General features: G+C 44.5%; 1 protein-coding gene across 1 annotated transcript in view; it reads right to left on the bottom strand.

Moving 5' to 3' along the window:
• Nucleotides 1–16,062, bottom strand: part of CEP170B (centrosomal protein 170B) — a 54,591-nt gene that overhangs the window by 12,224 nt on the left and 26,305 nt on the right. Inside the window, exons 6-11 of the mRNA XM_010584120.1 lie at nucleotides 14,820–14,921; nucleotides 12,752–13,228; nucleotides 8,823–9,586; nucleotides 6,559–6,747; nucleotides 6,257–6,365; nucleotides 3,039–4,811 (exon numbers count right to left, since the gene is read on the bottom strand). Coding sequence (XP_010582422.1) covers nucleotides 3,039–4,811; nucleotides 6,257–6,365; nucleotides 6,559–6,747; nucleotides 8,823–9,586; nucleotides 12,752–13,228; nucleotides 14,820–14,921 — 3,414 coding nt within the window. The remainder of the gene's footprint in view (nucleotides 1–3,038; nucleotides 4,812–6,256; nucleotides 6,366–6,558; nucleotides 6,748–8,822; nucleotides 9,587–12,751; nucleotides 13,229–14,819; nucleotides 14,922–16,062) is intronic.

Here is a 16,062-nt window from a genome sequence, read left to right as displayed (position 1 = left end):
GAAAAGAAAAATGACTGTGTTAACAACTCCAATGTAGTAAATTATTACCACAGACTTGGCTTTCCATGCACAGAAGCTCTGTGTATAAGTAGCACACATTTCAGACTCCTCATAGCCCCACAGAAGTCCTTTTCTAAAAAGAGCCCAATTTTCAAGCCTGCAGACACCTTTCCAATCAGCTGCAAGTACAAGCAAAAGGAGGATTTTTTGAGAGAAGAACAGACTATGGTGCTTGGTGTTATTTGCAAGAGTCCACACTCCCACATTCACCTCCTGCCTCGCAATTCACCATTAATGACACTCTACAAGAAAGAGTGTTCACACAGTCAGGACTGGCTACAACCCCTGGAGCCAAGTGGAAGCTGCCCACTTATCCCAACCGGTTCTGCAGATCTGTAGACACCCAGGTCCTCCTTGCATTGGAAGCATCAAGATGTCCTTATCTGAAAACTGGGCTCCTGGTGTTCGCTGCCTCACTACACTCTCTATGGACACCGCTTCATTCCCTTCCATCCTTCCCTGGAGAATGAAGACCCACCAAACACAGAACCAGCCAAGTTATTTAAAATTACAACACCTAAAAGCTTCACTGTGTTACCAAGATTAGCATAACACTGAAACACTGTGAGCAAATTAAGCCAGCATCATAGAACATACAAACAAAAGTAACAAGTTTAGCATGTAAGATACAGGTAGAAACTATAGATAATTACTGTATAGTGAAAAAAGTATTGCTAGACATTGCTATCTCAGCTATAGCTACATAAATGCCTTGGCTTAGGATTTTTATATATATATACACACAGACACAGTGAAAAAAATAAATTTGCTCATATTCCATCAGTAGAGATATCTTTTTTTTTTTTTAAACACAGGTTTAGAATCAAGAGGTCACCCTGTCATTGAACAGCAATTTTAAAATGAAGAGCCTGACTTTCCATCCCTGTATGCCAAGGGAAATCAGAATCAAATCCCTCAGTACCATTCAAATTACACTGAGTTAACAAATCATGTACACAGAGGAGCAGGGGAGACAGGCCCTTAGCTTTCAGAATTCATAACTTGGATTATTCTGATGTTATCTGTGCATTTCACATGAAGTTACTTCAGATAGCCCAAAAAATCTACTGGCATTTCTTGTCTCATGGCCAGATAGTTCATTCTGTTCCTCTGTTAGTGAGATTAACTTTCTCCCACTGGGAGAGTTGGAAACTATTGTGGTTAGCCGAATGCTTTAAGAAGTCCTTGAATAAATCAGCTACATCTGCCTCCTTACTCCCAAGGCTTTCAAGGGTTATTGTATCATGCTAAAAAACGTCTTGATGGCACAGTGCAATAGTTCAGTTTATCGATGTTTCACTTTTGTTTCAGGAACGGGGTGCTAGGTGTTGATTCACTCTACGTATAATAGCATTAGTATAGGAACACGCATCACACACTTGGTATAGCACGACAAAGCACAAAGTATACTAGTATGCTTAGAACTTGTGCCAGGTCCACAATCCTATCAAGGAATTAGGAGGTTAGTATTTTAAGAGCAACTAATTCAGAGAAAGGATTAGCATCATCTGCTGCAACTATGCACAAGGAAAGGTGTTAGCATGCTGCTACAGAGCTCTGGAAATCAAAAACCAATTCATTTAAACCAAGAACTGGCAAACACTTATCATTTTTATCCAAATGATTTGAAGTCTGTGGTCCAAAGGCAGAGGGAGTGCAAAGAGTGCCTCCTGTTCAGAAAACTCTGACCACGTTTTTTTGCTTTAAATTTGTTATTAACAAGAAGTCAGTAATAGCATCATCTCAAAAAAGGCAAGAGAAGAGACTGTACATACTCTTTTAGCTTATTCACATTTGATTTATATGCATATACATATGTGTAGGAAAAAAATCATTAAAATAAAAGGGAAGCTGAATGCACTAAAACAATCCAAATCAAAACAAGCAGCAAATAACATTTTTAGCATGCAATAAAAATGAATACTGCAAGAAATATAATTATTTCAACTGTATGAAAATATACAAAAAGGACACATCCAGAACTCCAAGACCCCCTACAAGAAACACAGATCTGCTGAAAATAGCATCCCTCTCAACAGGCCTGAGAAACCCAGCCTAAGGGGTTCTTCCTGTCCCTTTGCCCCCCCATCATTCCTAAAAACCTAAGCAAACAGATCTGCTTTACCACATCCATGGTAGGTCAAGGACTATGGGCATAGACCAGGACTTAGACCAAAGGTGTTGGGGACAACCTCTAGATTTCTGATTACCAGTTACCATCTTAGTTATCATCTGCATTGTCCCCACCTCTTAATTAAAGGCTGATTTCAATATGACAAATGCTGATATTGCAAGGGTCTGTTGAGGGCACAGCTACAGGGCAAGACAGCCCCCAAACCTCCACCTTGTGGGAAACACAACTGGGCACCTGCCTTACCTATGGTAGAAGTGAATGAAAATACACATTAGTGGGAATCTCTTGGGGCAGTCAATGTGTAGTGTCCAGCTCCACATTTGCATTTACAGGAAGAACAAGGGAACAGCCTTCACAACTCAGGGATATTTATTTCTTGTTCTCCTGTTTCAGATACCTTCAAACCTGCCACCTTGGACATCAGCGGTCATCAACACCATTATAAGCTCTCTGGGAGCAAACTCTGAATCTTAGAAGTCAAAGAAAAACAGAACAGAATTCCTTGTAGCACTGGAAAGGCATCAAATTCTACCTTTTTAACACAAAAATGGCTAACCTGTTCCTGTTCAAAAAACAAAGTCGCTAAAAAAAAAAAAAAAGAAGAAAACCAGCTATTTGCAATATCCTCACAGACAACACCACAGTAATATCTCACTGGGTATGAGAGATGCTCTGCTGTCTCCAAACCCACAGGAAATCTCAGCCTCCATACCGCTCGTTAATGCAGACTTTTGTACTCACCAATGCAGCGCTCGTATTACCGAGACATCAATCCTTGGCAACCATGTGCAGCCTATAAATCAGAAAGAGGGTAACAGAGGAGAAACAAAGCACAAGCACTTACTGGATGAGGAGGAATACTTGACACTGCTTGAACGGGTCCTGCTGAAAGGCTGCTTCGCAGAGGCAGCGGCTGCCGTTTTCCTCGCCGCGGCTCTAACCTCTGAAACACCCGTCTTCCGATAGGACTCGACACTCCGGCCCGAAAACCCTGTCCTCGACTGCGCCGTCTCGGAGTCACTGGGCACCGTAAACGAACCTGCCCGTTTCCTCGGCATGGCGAGGATGTCCAGCCGGGAAAGCTTCTTCGTCTCTGTGGACTGCTTGGGGCTTGGAGTGGTGGCTTCAGTGTTGGAGGCTGTTTTCTCAGTATCAACGCATTCGTTGTCTGAAGCATCTCCCAGCCGGGCACGACGTAGCTTTGAGGCCCTTGTGGGCCGTGGGGTGGATAAACTGTTGGAGCGGGTGAGAACTTGCTGGATTTTCTGCACATTCGAGGTTGTTTTGCTGTGGTCCTCCTTGGTGGCCTGAGTAAAAGGTTTCCTTCTGGGAACTGGCCGGGTTACCGAGTGCTCGTGGTCAGACACAACTGCATCGGGGACGGGCAAGTAGGGCAAGCTCGAGCTTCTCTCGTCATCCGTGAAGTCAAGCGACCCTCGAGTCCCAGCGCTCCGCTTCATCTGGAAGCGTTTGGCGGCCTCCGCGCGGTTTGATGACTCTGGTGCTTGCGTTTTCCGCTTCTCTGTCAGCCTGTCCCGAGCGCTGGGCTGCCCACACTGGTCCTGGATGGACGGCGTGGAGGAAGATTTCTCTTTTTGCAAGCTCACGATCGCTTTGCGTTTCGGGGCGCTCGTCGGGACGTTTTTGCCACTCACCAAGCTGACCGTGCTGGCAGTGTCCACGTCTGAGTCCCCTGACAAGGAGTCCTCCAGCTGACCAGCAGTTTCCGAGGGCTCCAGCTGTTGGCTTTGACCAAGTAATTTGGCTTCCAGTGCTGCCAAGGCAGTTTCAGTGTCCTTAAGGAGAAGATGAGTCTCCTGACCAAAGTCCATACGAGTTGACCGAACAGCCTCTAAATCTTTAAGCAGAGGGTGACTTGAAATATGCGGGAGTTTATTTTGAGGAACACCACTGCTTGATTTATCTTTGGTAAAACTTTCCTGTCTAACAAAAGATGATGTTTCCTTTCCTGCCATGTTTTCCTGATCTTGAGGAAGACTCTGATGAAGGGAAATAACCACTCTGCCAGCTGCATTTATGTAAGCACTAACATCTTTGACCGGTGGCTTTCCAGGAACTGGTGGGCCAACAGACTTGAAGGAAAACTCCTGATCCTTGCCATCTTTGTCTGCTCGAGCATGGGACACGCTTAAGGAGAGCTTGGAGGGAATCCCCACATCGTTGCTGTCATCACCAATGTAAAACGAAGTAGAAACTGGCTCACTTACAGCTCTCACGTTTGAAACCCGGGAGGCTCCTGGCTGTCGGCTCTCCGATCTTGTGTCTTCCCCCATCTGCTCTAGCATTTTATTGTTCTCTTTATATTTCTTGCCTTTTTCTGTGCTGAAGCCATCATCAGACCTACTGGCATCGCTGAGGCTATCTGGATCCAAGTCTTCTTGGATGAAGAGGCGGCTGCTGGGGTCACCATAGGCTTCCACACAGTGGTCCTTCACGATGGTTCTCTTGGTAACCTCAGAATAGGACTCCTGGCAAACCAGGACTGTGGGTGTAGGGCTGTCTGATTTATCACTTGGTGGGAGTTGGGGAAGAAGGCGCCTTGTTCTCAATGGCACAGCGTTTTCTGGTTCCCCAGGTTTTGGGACTACAGCACTTTCTGAAGAGAGTTAAGTGGACAAGAATCAATTGTTGTAGAACTGTACCACTTATTTATTAAGGAAGAGCTTGATCCTGCAAAGTGTGAGTCCACAAAAGCACTCACAAGACATGTGCTTAGAACTAAGCTTTTATGTAGTATGAACATGAATAGGGCCTGGCTGGTGCTCGCTCCCTCAGGTTTACCAGTACAGACACCACACTTAATTCCTTTGCTGGATCAGAGCGCTCAACACCTTCCCTCTCTCAAGGTAGGGTTTCAGATTCATTCTCCCATAATATACCTCTCAGTACAAGCACATACTTTAGAGACTAACGGCATTGCTGACATCTGTCTACCATAAATGAGGCCACAGGAATCAGATGAAAAGCCATCAGACAAACCGCTGCAGTGATGCAGTGGCTTAAGTGCCATTCTACACAACGTAGCCCATTTGACTAAATAGATGGTGTTTTTCACAGTACAAGTTCTCATACAATCCTATCCCACAGCAAAGTCTCAGGAGAAAGACCCTGTAACAGTTAAGAGGCTCTGAATTAGAGCTCGCCGCCCCAGCATGGGTGGGCTTATCAGTATGGACACACTTCATAGAAAGAGCACTCTTATTTCTCCCATGCCGCTGGCCAGGACTTCATATCTGATACTGCCTTTAAATACCAGGATAACTGGTTATTTGACTATGGTAATACTTCAAATGCTCCAGGAGTCAGGTTCTCACACAGTGTGAAAACAGTGGCAATGACCTGTGAAACAAAGGTTTCTTCTCATCTTTACTGAATCTATCTATAGCTGTTGATGTCAAGAAGGTAGTGACAAATATTTCCAACCAAAAAAGTTGAAAAAGTTTACAAAAGCCAAAGCAGCACACTTCTCCATTTCTCACCCACTAACAGGACCACAGGGTCTGTAAGCTGTCTTCCCAGTTACAATGGGAGTCTGATCTTCACCCGCTCCCCTCCATACCCAGTTTTCTACACTGATCTCCACGCTTCAAACCTGCCACCCAACAGCAAACTCTAGAACAGCCTAAAATGCTCAGCACAGCCAGACACAGGAGAAGCACACCATTTTAAAAAAGCACAAGTCAGCAATTCAGTCCAAGGCAACTTGCAAAGGGCTTTCATCTGGCATCATAAGGCAGTCTAAAGAATCACTTCTCAGGGCTAGTTAACACCCAAGGCCCTTTCTTCTTCCCAGGTGTCCTTTAGTCATGTCATATGTAACATTTAAGAATTTCTTGGATGACTCTGAAATGCAAACCAGAGGCTCTCTCCATCTTTAGTCCATTGGGAACAATTCACTCTGTCCTTCCCATCCCCAAATACATTAGCTAAAAAAGAAAATAAGCCACAGCCAGATGCACAGAAGCCCTTAATTTCTACTTTTCATATCATTCTGGCTTAGATTCAGCCACCTTTAAACAGTAATGTCAGGATGAGACTTACCTGTACCTCCATCACCCTGCCCAGAGACAGATGCAGAGTCAGAGTAACTGTCCGCAAGGCTCGCCCACCTAGACACCCACTTCTGATTCCCCTGAGATGCTGCAGACATCTACAAGGTGGGGAAGATGGTGTCAGAAAGATGGTTTGTAAACCAAATCCTAGCCACAAAAATCTCTCCTCTCATACACGCATCACTCAGTCTCCTCAAAATGGAAATCAATCTACGCATCACATTTCCATTCAGACAGAAAACCCATCTAACACATCCACCATCCCAGCAAATCCACCTGGACTGCCCATACCTGTGCATCAGCCTGAGACCCACTCACAGCTTTTGAGGCAAATGCCTGGAGCAAGGGTGACTTCTGACTAGTGCCATTTTCACTGATTAGATGCTGATGAGAACCGGAGTCATCTTTTTCACCTTTAATTATTGGTCTAAAGGCTGAAGAGATTCTGGAAAATTCGGGCGACTCAAGAACACCAAAAACCTGAAAAGGTATTTGCATGGGAAAGATTAAAAACCCAGAAAATAGAAAAGTATTAGCCCAAAATCCAAATCCACAAAGCATTAGTCACACACAAACTATGATCCCAAAGGCCCAGAAACACTTGCCAACGCTTCCATACAAACTATGTAAATCATTTTCTTATGTACTCCACAGTAGCAGCTTTAAATACACTTATTCATAGAATCCCACTCACACCCACCTTTCCTCTCTACCTCATTATTTCAGTGTGTTGCCTTTAACAGTAGTAACTTGCACTGAAAAGGAGTCCCTTTTCAGCCCTGAGAAATTTAGGATGAGTGTCAGGAGAGGTATTTACCAGCTCATTCGTGGAGAATTAGAAAAAAAAAATGGGGAAGCTCCATCTCCAGGGTCTTTCATAGACTGTAGCACAGAGTGGGCTCAGCAAAGCAGCCTTGCACTGGCATGCAAGGCCCTGGGAAAGGATGCACCTCTGAGATGGGTGAGTGTTTGAGCTAGTTGGCCAGATTCCCTCTGGAGATAAACAGGCCTTCCTCAGGAGGTGACCAAGTCCCATGCCTCGGAAGTGCTTGTTTCTCTTCCCTGACTACAAGTAGTTCAGAGGAAGATGCCACCATGAAGGTGCCTAGGCTAGGCAGAGATAGCCATAAAGTTCTCCACTCTCACTTCTATTTAAAAAAGTGTGTGTGCAATGGCGGGGGAATAAAAAGCAGAGTCACTTCAAAACCTCAGCAAGTCCAGAATTCATATAATCTTTCTTCCTGGACAGAAACACTGAGGTCCAGTTATTAGTTGTTTCCCAAGTGGCAGGTCTGCACTGCACCAAGTCCATGGCAGAGTCAGGAGCAGAACTTGGCCAGCTTGCCTGCCCGAGTCACACGGCTGCCAAGACTACTCCCCAGAAATAATTGTATCTTTATGGCATTTTTCCTCATATTTACCCACCAGAACAATTAACCATCTAATGTCAGGACAAGAGCCTTGCTGTGGCTTAAACACCCTGCCCTGAAAGCTTCCGATCACATTTCAAACAAGATGTAAGGAACAAATGTAATAAATAAACAAAAGAGGGAAGTTAGATCCAGGCTCACAGTACACCGTATACAAAGCTCTAAAGCCAGGTTCAATTAAGGCTTCCTTTAAACCTCACCATCCTCCTGCCTACACTTCACTAAATCTTCATAGCAACTTGTCGGTTTTGTTTTCATAACAGACCGCAGATGAAAGCTAAACCTGAAAATCAGCCAAACTTTGGTTTGCCCTGGGGTTGCTTAGTTGGGTGGGTTTTTTTAAGCCTCTCCCTCATCTCTGAAGTTTTGTTTTTAGGCTATCATTCACTTTGCAAAATCCAAGCAAGTATAGATCCAGCTAGGATTGCCTCTGCCCTAGACCACACCCTTTGCTATCTCAACTAGCTGCCACTTGCCCTGCCAGCAAGCACTCCCTTTCTAACCAGGCACAGTCAAATACAGAACCACCTACCACTAAGGCTTGTGAAGGATCAAGAGCACCAGCCCTTGGCCTGCATTTCCTTTGGCCTACCACAGGATGCTGCATCAGTGATGGACTGCGGCTCCCATCTTCGTAACAGCGGGCAAGAGGTGATGCAATGCCAAGGTAGAGGCTTGGGAGCAGTCCTAGAGAGCAGAGCTGCTCCCAGCCACAGCTCTTGTCAGGATCAGCCTGATCTTTATTCTGTTGTTGCCTTTCCCCTAAACAGATGGCAAGCCCATTCTTGCACTTTTGCATCCAAATCCCATTTTGGAAGCAAGGCAGCTATTCCCTGTGGGCTTACCTTGCCTCCTTGTACTCTGTGGCTTTTTTGTTTGTTTGTAAGTTTGGTTTTTGTTAGGGTTTTTTAAAGACCAGTCTCTCAGTTTATTGGGGCCTATCCTTAACACAGGTGTCCCAGGATGACTTCCCACCCCTCACCATAAACCCCCACTGCACCCAATTCAAAAGGGAGCAGTCCTTCACGGCAGCAGCTAATGAAGTTAGGCCATCCAGCACATGGTGCAGAAGCCCAAGCCTTCAGCCCTTAGCTCACTGACCAAGCACAGAAAAGCAGCATTTACCTGATCTATCATTTTTCGCGCTTCCTCCACCTCTTTATCCTGTGACTCTGTCTCGATGGTGTATGTGCCCGTCTCACTCACACTGTCTTCCTCATCATTCCTCCTGCCCTGGGCTGACTTTATCTCCGGAGGTGGAGCAGAGGCAGGCTCTGGTTCTGACGATATAACCACGCGTGGAGCTACCGGCACAGGCAGAGGTGCCGGTTTCTCAGCGCTCGGCTTCCCAGACTGAGCAGTCTCCCGCAAGTACTCAGCCATAAAATCCTGCGCCATTTTAGACTTCCTCCCAACGCTCCCATAAGTTTTGGCTGACGCTCTGGAAGCAGAGGAGGACGAAGAGCTGATCCGATCCTCTGTCTTCTCCCTCTTGAAGGAGCTACTTCTTTGGGTCCCGGAGGAGCTGTTATTGGGTTTGCCTGCCTGGGCTCCAAGGTGGGACGGTGGTACTGCATTTCCCAGCTTCTCTGCCGGCAACGCACTCTTGCGCTTTTCAACCTTGGTCTTCAGCCCCGGATCAGTGTCGCTCTGGGACGAGTGAGCGCTGTGTGTGAAAGACTGTGACCGCTTCTTCCGTGGTGTGTCCTCGAAGAACTCGATGACAAAGGCCTGCTTGTTGTGCAGCATCTCGTGGGGATCACGCCTCATCTGGCGCTGCAGCCTGGTTTGCTCCGTCGCACGTTCGCTGCCCGTCGTTGTCTCCTTCTCTGCCTTGGGCGCCACGGGGTCTTCGGAGTCACTCTGCGTCCCGTCCTCGTGCCTATTGCCTGGAAACAAGGTATGTAGATTTGACTTTCATATTCTCAGTTGCTGTGGCCCTGTCATTACCTCCCAGTCGAAATTTATCATTTCAGTTAAAAGAAAAAAATCCTATAGGATTAAACAACTCCAAAGACATCTCCTGTGGTACAGGGATTGCATGCCATCAGAGGAAATAAAAGAGGAGGCAGCTGTCTCCTGACCCCACTTTTTACAACTGGTTAGCTATCAAGTTATTAAAAAACAATTCAAGAAAACATTTCAACCCCAAGGGTTCCTGCTTTTGTAACACTGATTGTTTTAGATACCTAATGTTTTGTTTCTTTGTTTTTTCCATTTAAATAAAAATGATGACATTATTTTGCTGTTCTGCCCAATTACTGTAGTCCAAGATCACTTCATTAGGGTTCTCTCTGTTACAAAGCAGAAATCTCTCTGCAGGATCAGTAAATAAACTACACACACTGTATCCCATGAAACCAAATCCTCACGATGAAAGACCAGATCAGTGTGTTACGAGCATATGCACCTCTGAGCACCCACATTATCCCGCTCTAGAAGGGGGAAATAAACCAGAGGCTAACAGAAAAGTGAATTTGCAGGATTCTTTACTGTCCCTGAAGATGTAAGAATCACACCATGACACCCCCATGAGTTACACCATCCTATCACCAGCCAAGCAAAGGTTAAATCCTTACTTTGAGTTCACTAAGCTTAAAGTAAGTTTATAATTATTTTCACTTACGTTGGCAACAACCATCTTTACAACCTTCTCTATGTATAAGTGATGTCTGCCCCTCAGCATCTCAGTTCAGGACTCTCAGAAAGTAAGTTAGAAGTAAAACAAAAAAACAAACCTTTTTTTGGAGAAGGAAACGGGTGTGAAGGCACACAACACGATTCAGTCAACGACCAGGAACCTGTCATCGGGAGAAGGGGGAAAGAGGTCTCTGCGCTCTAGACTGTAATATGCAGCAAGATATACTGGCTAAAATACCACGTGTTTGAAAGGAAAACTGCTCAAACCTACTTTGCAAGTTCTCCAGACACATGGGTGAAGACCATTTATTACCTCAAGTTAGCTGTGAAAGATTAGAATTTAATACAAGGTCCATTCAACCCAGGAGTCAGTCCTCTGAAGAATTTCCTAACACCCTCATGAAGGAAGCCAGTAAACTTTGCATTGTGCCCTGAGGGCTGATAAGCTTCATCCTTGGAAGGGAAAGTTCTTAAATTAAAGGGTCTTGGCTAAGAACTCTGCTGAATGCAAAATAGTGAGGACACAAGGAAAAACACCCACCATGCCCATGGATGCCTCAGCAGAACACCATGCCATCCCCTCAAGCTTCTAAGACCTGAACTCTCTAGTCTTGATACCAGGCTTTACATTCACCACATTGTTCCTGAAAGTGAACAAATGTTACTAATGAACCCTGATGGTGGGCATCTCTGATCCTGAAGACCCAAACCTGGTAGGCAGCCAGCAGTAGCCTCCAAGACATCTTCAAAATTAGCCCTGCCAGAAGAACACGTTACACAGCTATCGCAGATAAATGACACCCTGTCCTCTGCCAAAGCAGAGGTGGATAAACTCCTCAGGCCACCAACACTGTATGTTTTAATCAAACGTCCAAAGAGTTGATTTCTTGATATGCAAATTATGCATTAAATTACCTCAGCTTCTTTCCATGCCTTATGGACTGTAAAGAGGCAAGTGCAGTCAGTCTAGTATTCCTGTGCATCGCTCAAGGAAAATCCTAGGATGAGCAGCAGCTGCCTAACTCTCCAGCCTTCTCCAAGAGGAAAGAGCAAAACTACTGAAGCACATTTTTATCTCTGACAATGTTCTCCAGCAAGTCAACAAAATCCAGTATCACAACAACAACAAAAAAACCCAACCCAAACCCCAAAATCCTCTATCACATAGTCACAGGAGATTGAAAATAAGACCCTAAATAATCAGTCAAGGCACCTCAACACTGTCCCTTATTGGGAAGAACCAGAAAAAAATAATGACAACAAAACGGTTCAATTTCCATGCCATGCCAAACCCCAGGGCTGGATACGTGAGACCTTTTTGGCCATAAGGGGTTCTCAAAAAACTGTACACAAAACAGCAAGTTGGAGATGTAATAGGTAAAACTTGTCATATTACAAGGAGGTTTTTTCCAACAAGGACCAAGCAAATACTCCTTTAAGGGAAAACAAGGTATTGCTCTCATTTAAGAACGACCTCAAGCACTTTAGGTCTGGTAACCTTCAATATGACTTCATCAGTTAAAAGTTGCGGTTCAAAACAATAGCCTTTCCAGAGGCCTGCAAGTCAGTGAGAATGCAGGAATCAGTGGTCTCCTCCCAGCTGTTCAGTGCATGGCCCAAGAGAGACCTCCAAGCAAGCCCAAACCTTGCAAAATATATTCAAAGTTGCATGAGAATCATGTGAGTCAGTCCCACCAGCTGCACTAAGAACTGGGCTCCAAACTACACTTCAAACCTTTGAAAATCCCCAGAGAATTCATCACAGTGACACACTTAACAGGACACAGGTCCACAAAACTTGAAGTTTTTGAACAAAGCAGTATTTCAGAGAAGCTTTAGTTTAAGAGAAGAAACCTTCTTCTCCATTGGTGATCACGTATATCTCAACTCTATCACCAGTGTCCACGTCAGGACCTTTGGTCATCCGACCAAGTGGCTCTGGTCATTACAGCCATCAGGATGATCACACTTAGCCTCTTCTGGACTACAGCTAAAAAGAAAAGTCTCATTCCTTCAGCTAGGAGAAGCCAAGAGAAGAAAATCCACTGAAATACCTGTGTTTACCAACCTGCCTGCCTGACCACATGGAAATTATTTTAGACGTTTAAAAATCAAAATCCTTTTTTCAATCACTGTTACTGCTGAGCTGGCATTATAGATGTAGAGGAACCAGATTAGAGTGTCCCCAGGCCAGCACCACACATGACTTCAGGGCCAGGTGAACAGCCTGCTAGCTGGATTCAAAACCATTAACAGTCATTAAAGAAATATTCTTCATCTTGCAAATTTGGAGCAGAGATAAGTAAGTCCAGTTCTCCTTGACAGGAGAAGGGTTTTCCCCCTTTATTATGCTGTGCAATAGCAATGGCATGGCCAACAGAGAACTATGTCCACATGACAATAAATTCACTCACCTTTAAGTGTCCTCACATGAACCGGCAGGTCACTCTTTGTACTGTACACATCATCCCCTGGAGACTGCCGTCTCATCAAGCTTGGGTCATTCTGGACAAGCCAGTCAGCCACTTTGCTCTCCGCTGACATCACTTCCGTATGAGCTGGTTCCTTACTATATGGTCTTCTCTGTCTGAGCGAAAATTTAGTTACGTGGTCTTTTATCTTTATTTTACCGGGGGTACCATCATCAAATTCAATGGTGAAAGAGGCATGACTCTGTACAACGGGGGCTACTACAGCATCAACATCCTTTGTTGGTATCTCATGGACCTGTGTTTCTGGAGATTTTGATGGCTGCTGAAATTCTTTAGTTGGAATCTCAAAGTAACTTGGCTCTCTCCGGAAGGCAAACACAGACTGTTCTTGGGCATCTCTATAAGCAGAAATATTACCATTCAGCTCCTCTTCATGTTGGGTTATCTCTTTTGATCTTTCTACAAAAGAGGAAAAAAAAAAAAGGCAAGAAAACCTTAAATTCACAAACATTAGCTGAAATGGATTCAAGGAAAAAATACAAGTTCTGTTTTAGATAGCTTTGTACTCTGGCCTCATCACTGAAATTGGTGCTTATTGCACTGCTGCTGTCTGACCAACATTTGTTATATTCACTTTGTCCTTTCTTCCATTGCTCCCTAAAGAGAGAGCTGAACGAACACACACACATGCGCTGTTGTTTGTTTTGACAAAACTTATGTGGTTGGTGGCATTTTAAGGTTTCTGTATGCCTGGGCTGATGTGGAAGGAAGATCCTGGTTTACTTTGCTGAATTCACTTATGTGCACACCTACTCAACTTTCCACAGTTCAAAGGAAAAAAAAACACCTATTCACAGGCTTGTCAATGAACAGAGGCACCCAAGTGTAGGGTTTGGTCTCTGCTAGGGTGACACCTTCTGTCACACAGCCTAGCAGAAACCTACCACTCTCTCTTCATGCCATGACTTGCCCACTAGACTCCCACCCCAACCACGCAGGATCTGCTCTACCAACATCAGGCACTTCTTTTGCACACACACTGCAATGGATTATCACCCTCTGAATTGCAGTACTGATCTTAGGGTTGATGGCCAAGAGGCAGTCAGGGCCGAGAGAAGGAGAACAACTCTTCAGAGTGATGGACAAATCCATTAACAACAGCCAGCTATGTCTGGGGTAACTCATGCCTAACGGTCAATGGGACACAGTGAGGGGCTCAACCCTGAAGAAACACATGAGATTTTGGATACTTGTCTCAGATTAATACGGTCAATTATGAAAGCTTGAGTGTGCAACGCTAATCACAGACATGATTTTGCTGGATCAACACCTAATTCTGTAACATCACCAAGGACAAAACAGCGTTTTCTCAGTAGTACCCAAACTTCTTGGCTAGAGGGTCACTTACTTATTTCAACCTCTTGGGAGGGCTGCTAATGACAACCCGTCTCTGCTAGAGAACAGATACACTGTACATGCATCAAAATAAAATACTTCTTTGTGCAGTAAAGCATCTGCTTGATAGAAACATCAGGTTTACTGCACAAACGAAAAAAGATGCATCTTCTATGCATACAGATTCACAGCAACAGGAGTGGTAAGACTAAAATGCTTCCAAGGATGATGAGGTGAGAAACAGATTGCTTCCACATTAATCAAATCCAGTCAATGCATCAGCTCTTAAAGTGCCTCTTCAATAGGAAACTCCTGGAGACACAGTAGATGGTTTATTCAGGTGGGCTGCATACAATCACAGTTATAGCACTCCTGTTTAACTAAGTCTCAAACAAGCTTAGCGAGGTCTTTCTCATCCATACTGAATTACTCCACAACTGCTGTTTCTAACATTCAAGTATTTTAGGGGAAACATTTTCATTTTCCCTTTTTACGGTTTCATCAGCAGCAATCTACACATAGGAATGTGCAAATACGAGCACAAAAGAAGTGGTAATTAAAGCCTTGAAGCAGGATGGCTTCACACAGTAAAGATCAAAAGCACGCAGAAATTTTGTCCCCCCCATCTTTTCCCACCCTAAATCACCTCCATTACCTGAGTAATGTTCCTCTTGCCTTCTGTCCTCCTTGTTATTTGCATCATCTTCCCCCCACCAGGAGGGCTGCCCATAAAGAGGGGTGCGGTAAGTATTGGTTTCTAGGAAGAGGAGAAGCAAATACTTTGACACAGAAAATATCAGTTTACCAGGTTCACAGAAGTCAACAACATGCCAAAAAGATAAAACAGCAGGGTCAGATGAGATCATGTACCTGTTGCATTGCAGTTATAACAACAGCAAATTATACATAATAACGAGTATGTTCAGGCTTTTCTTTTTTCCCCCCCTTTTTTCTTTTTTACATTCTGCTGCAAGATGCTGACTCCACCTCCTTTCACCACCTTTCATAGCTGTGTTTCCCAAATACTGGTTTTTCTCCCTTTCTAGTCTCCTTATTCACAGGAAGTGGAAGATTTTTAGCAGGACAGACTACAAAACACTAACCACAAAATTGCCTGCAACTGACCTGCAATTCAGGTGAAAATCAGACTTTTTTCCTGATTTTAATTGGGAAGACTGTAGCTCTGCCCTTTCTTGCCCCACCATGCCCTTGGATGTTCTGAGGTCAGGGCTTTTTTCCAACTATTCACCACTCCCACTCTCAGTGACACACATCCTACAACAGGAAATTCTTGAAGCGTTACAAATTTAGGGAAAATGGTAAAACCATCTCCTTACATAAAGAAGTAAACTCTTACTCTCTAAAGCTTAAAGTAAACCAAGTGGATTCCAGAGTCGTTGCAGGACAGGGCTTTTTCTCATGAAGAAGCTTCCCCTAGAATAGCCAGGCTCCTATCATTTTCTCTGCTCAGTGAGCACTCACTGGAAGATCAGGGCTTTGCTGCAACAACTGGTACCCAAAGGAGCTGATCCACTGCTGCTCGTTTTGTCTCCCACAAAGATTGTGTTTTGGCAGTGCCTTGAACTGCTGCTGTTTATGCAACACGTAAAAAGAATACACCTCAATTTACCTGTGGTATAGTTATTATTATTATGTTTTTGTAATAGTTTAAGAGAAGCAAATAAAGTAGTTTTCGTTCTTTCATCTGGAGGTGACAGAAACACAAGGATAGGTCAGGGGCTGAGGTTAAGCTCCAGCTTTGTTAGCTGCTTCTGCCTCTACCCATAACAGCCATCAGCAGCCGCTTTACCGGCCACGTCTTAAACCCTGGCTCCAGCTACTGAGCCATAGCCTGGCTTCTACTGCCAGCTGCTGCTCGGCTTGTGGTTTTAAAACCA

Source organism: Haliaeetus leucocephalus, unplaced genomic scaffold (assembly GCF_000737465.1).
Source record: "Haliaeetus leucocephalus isolate CR32 unplaced genomic scaffold, Haliaeetus_leucocephalus-4.0 Scaffold944, whole genome shotgun sequence".
NCBI classification, from domain to species: domain Eukaryota; kingdom Metazoa; phylum Chordata; class Aves; order Accipitriformes; family Accipitridae; genus Haliaeetus; species Haliaeetus leucocephalus.
This window is presented reverse-complemented; position numbering and strand designations above follow the sequence as displayed.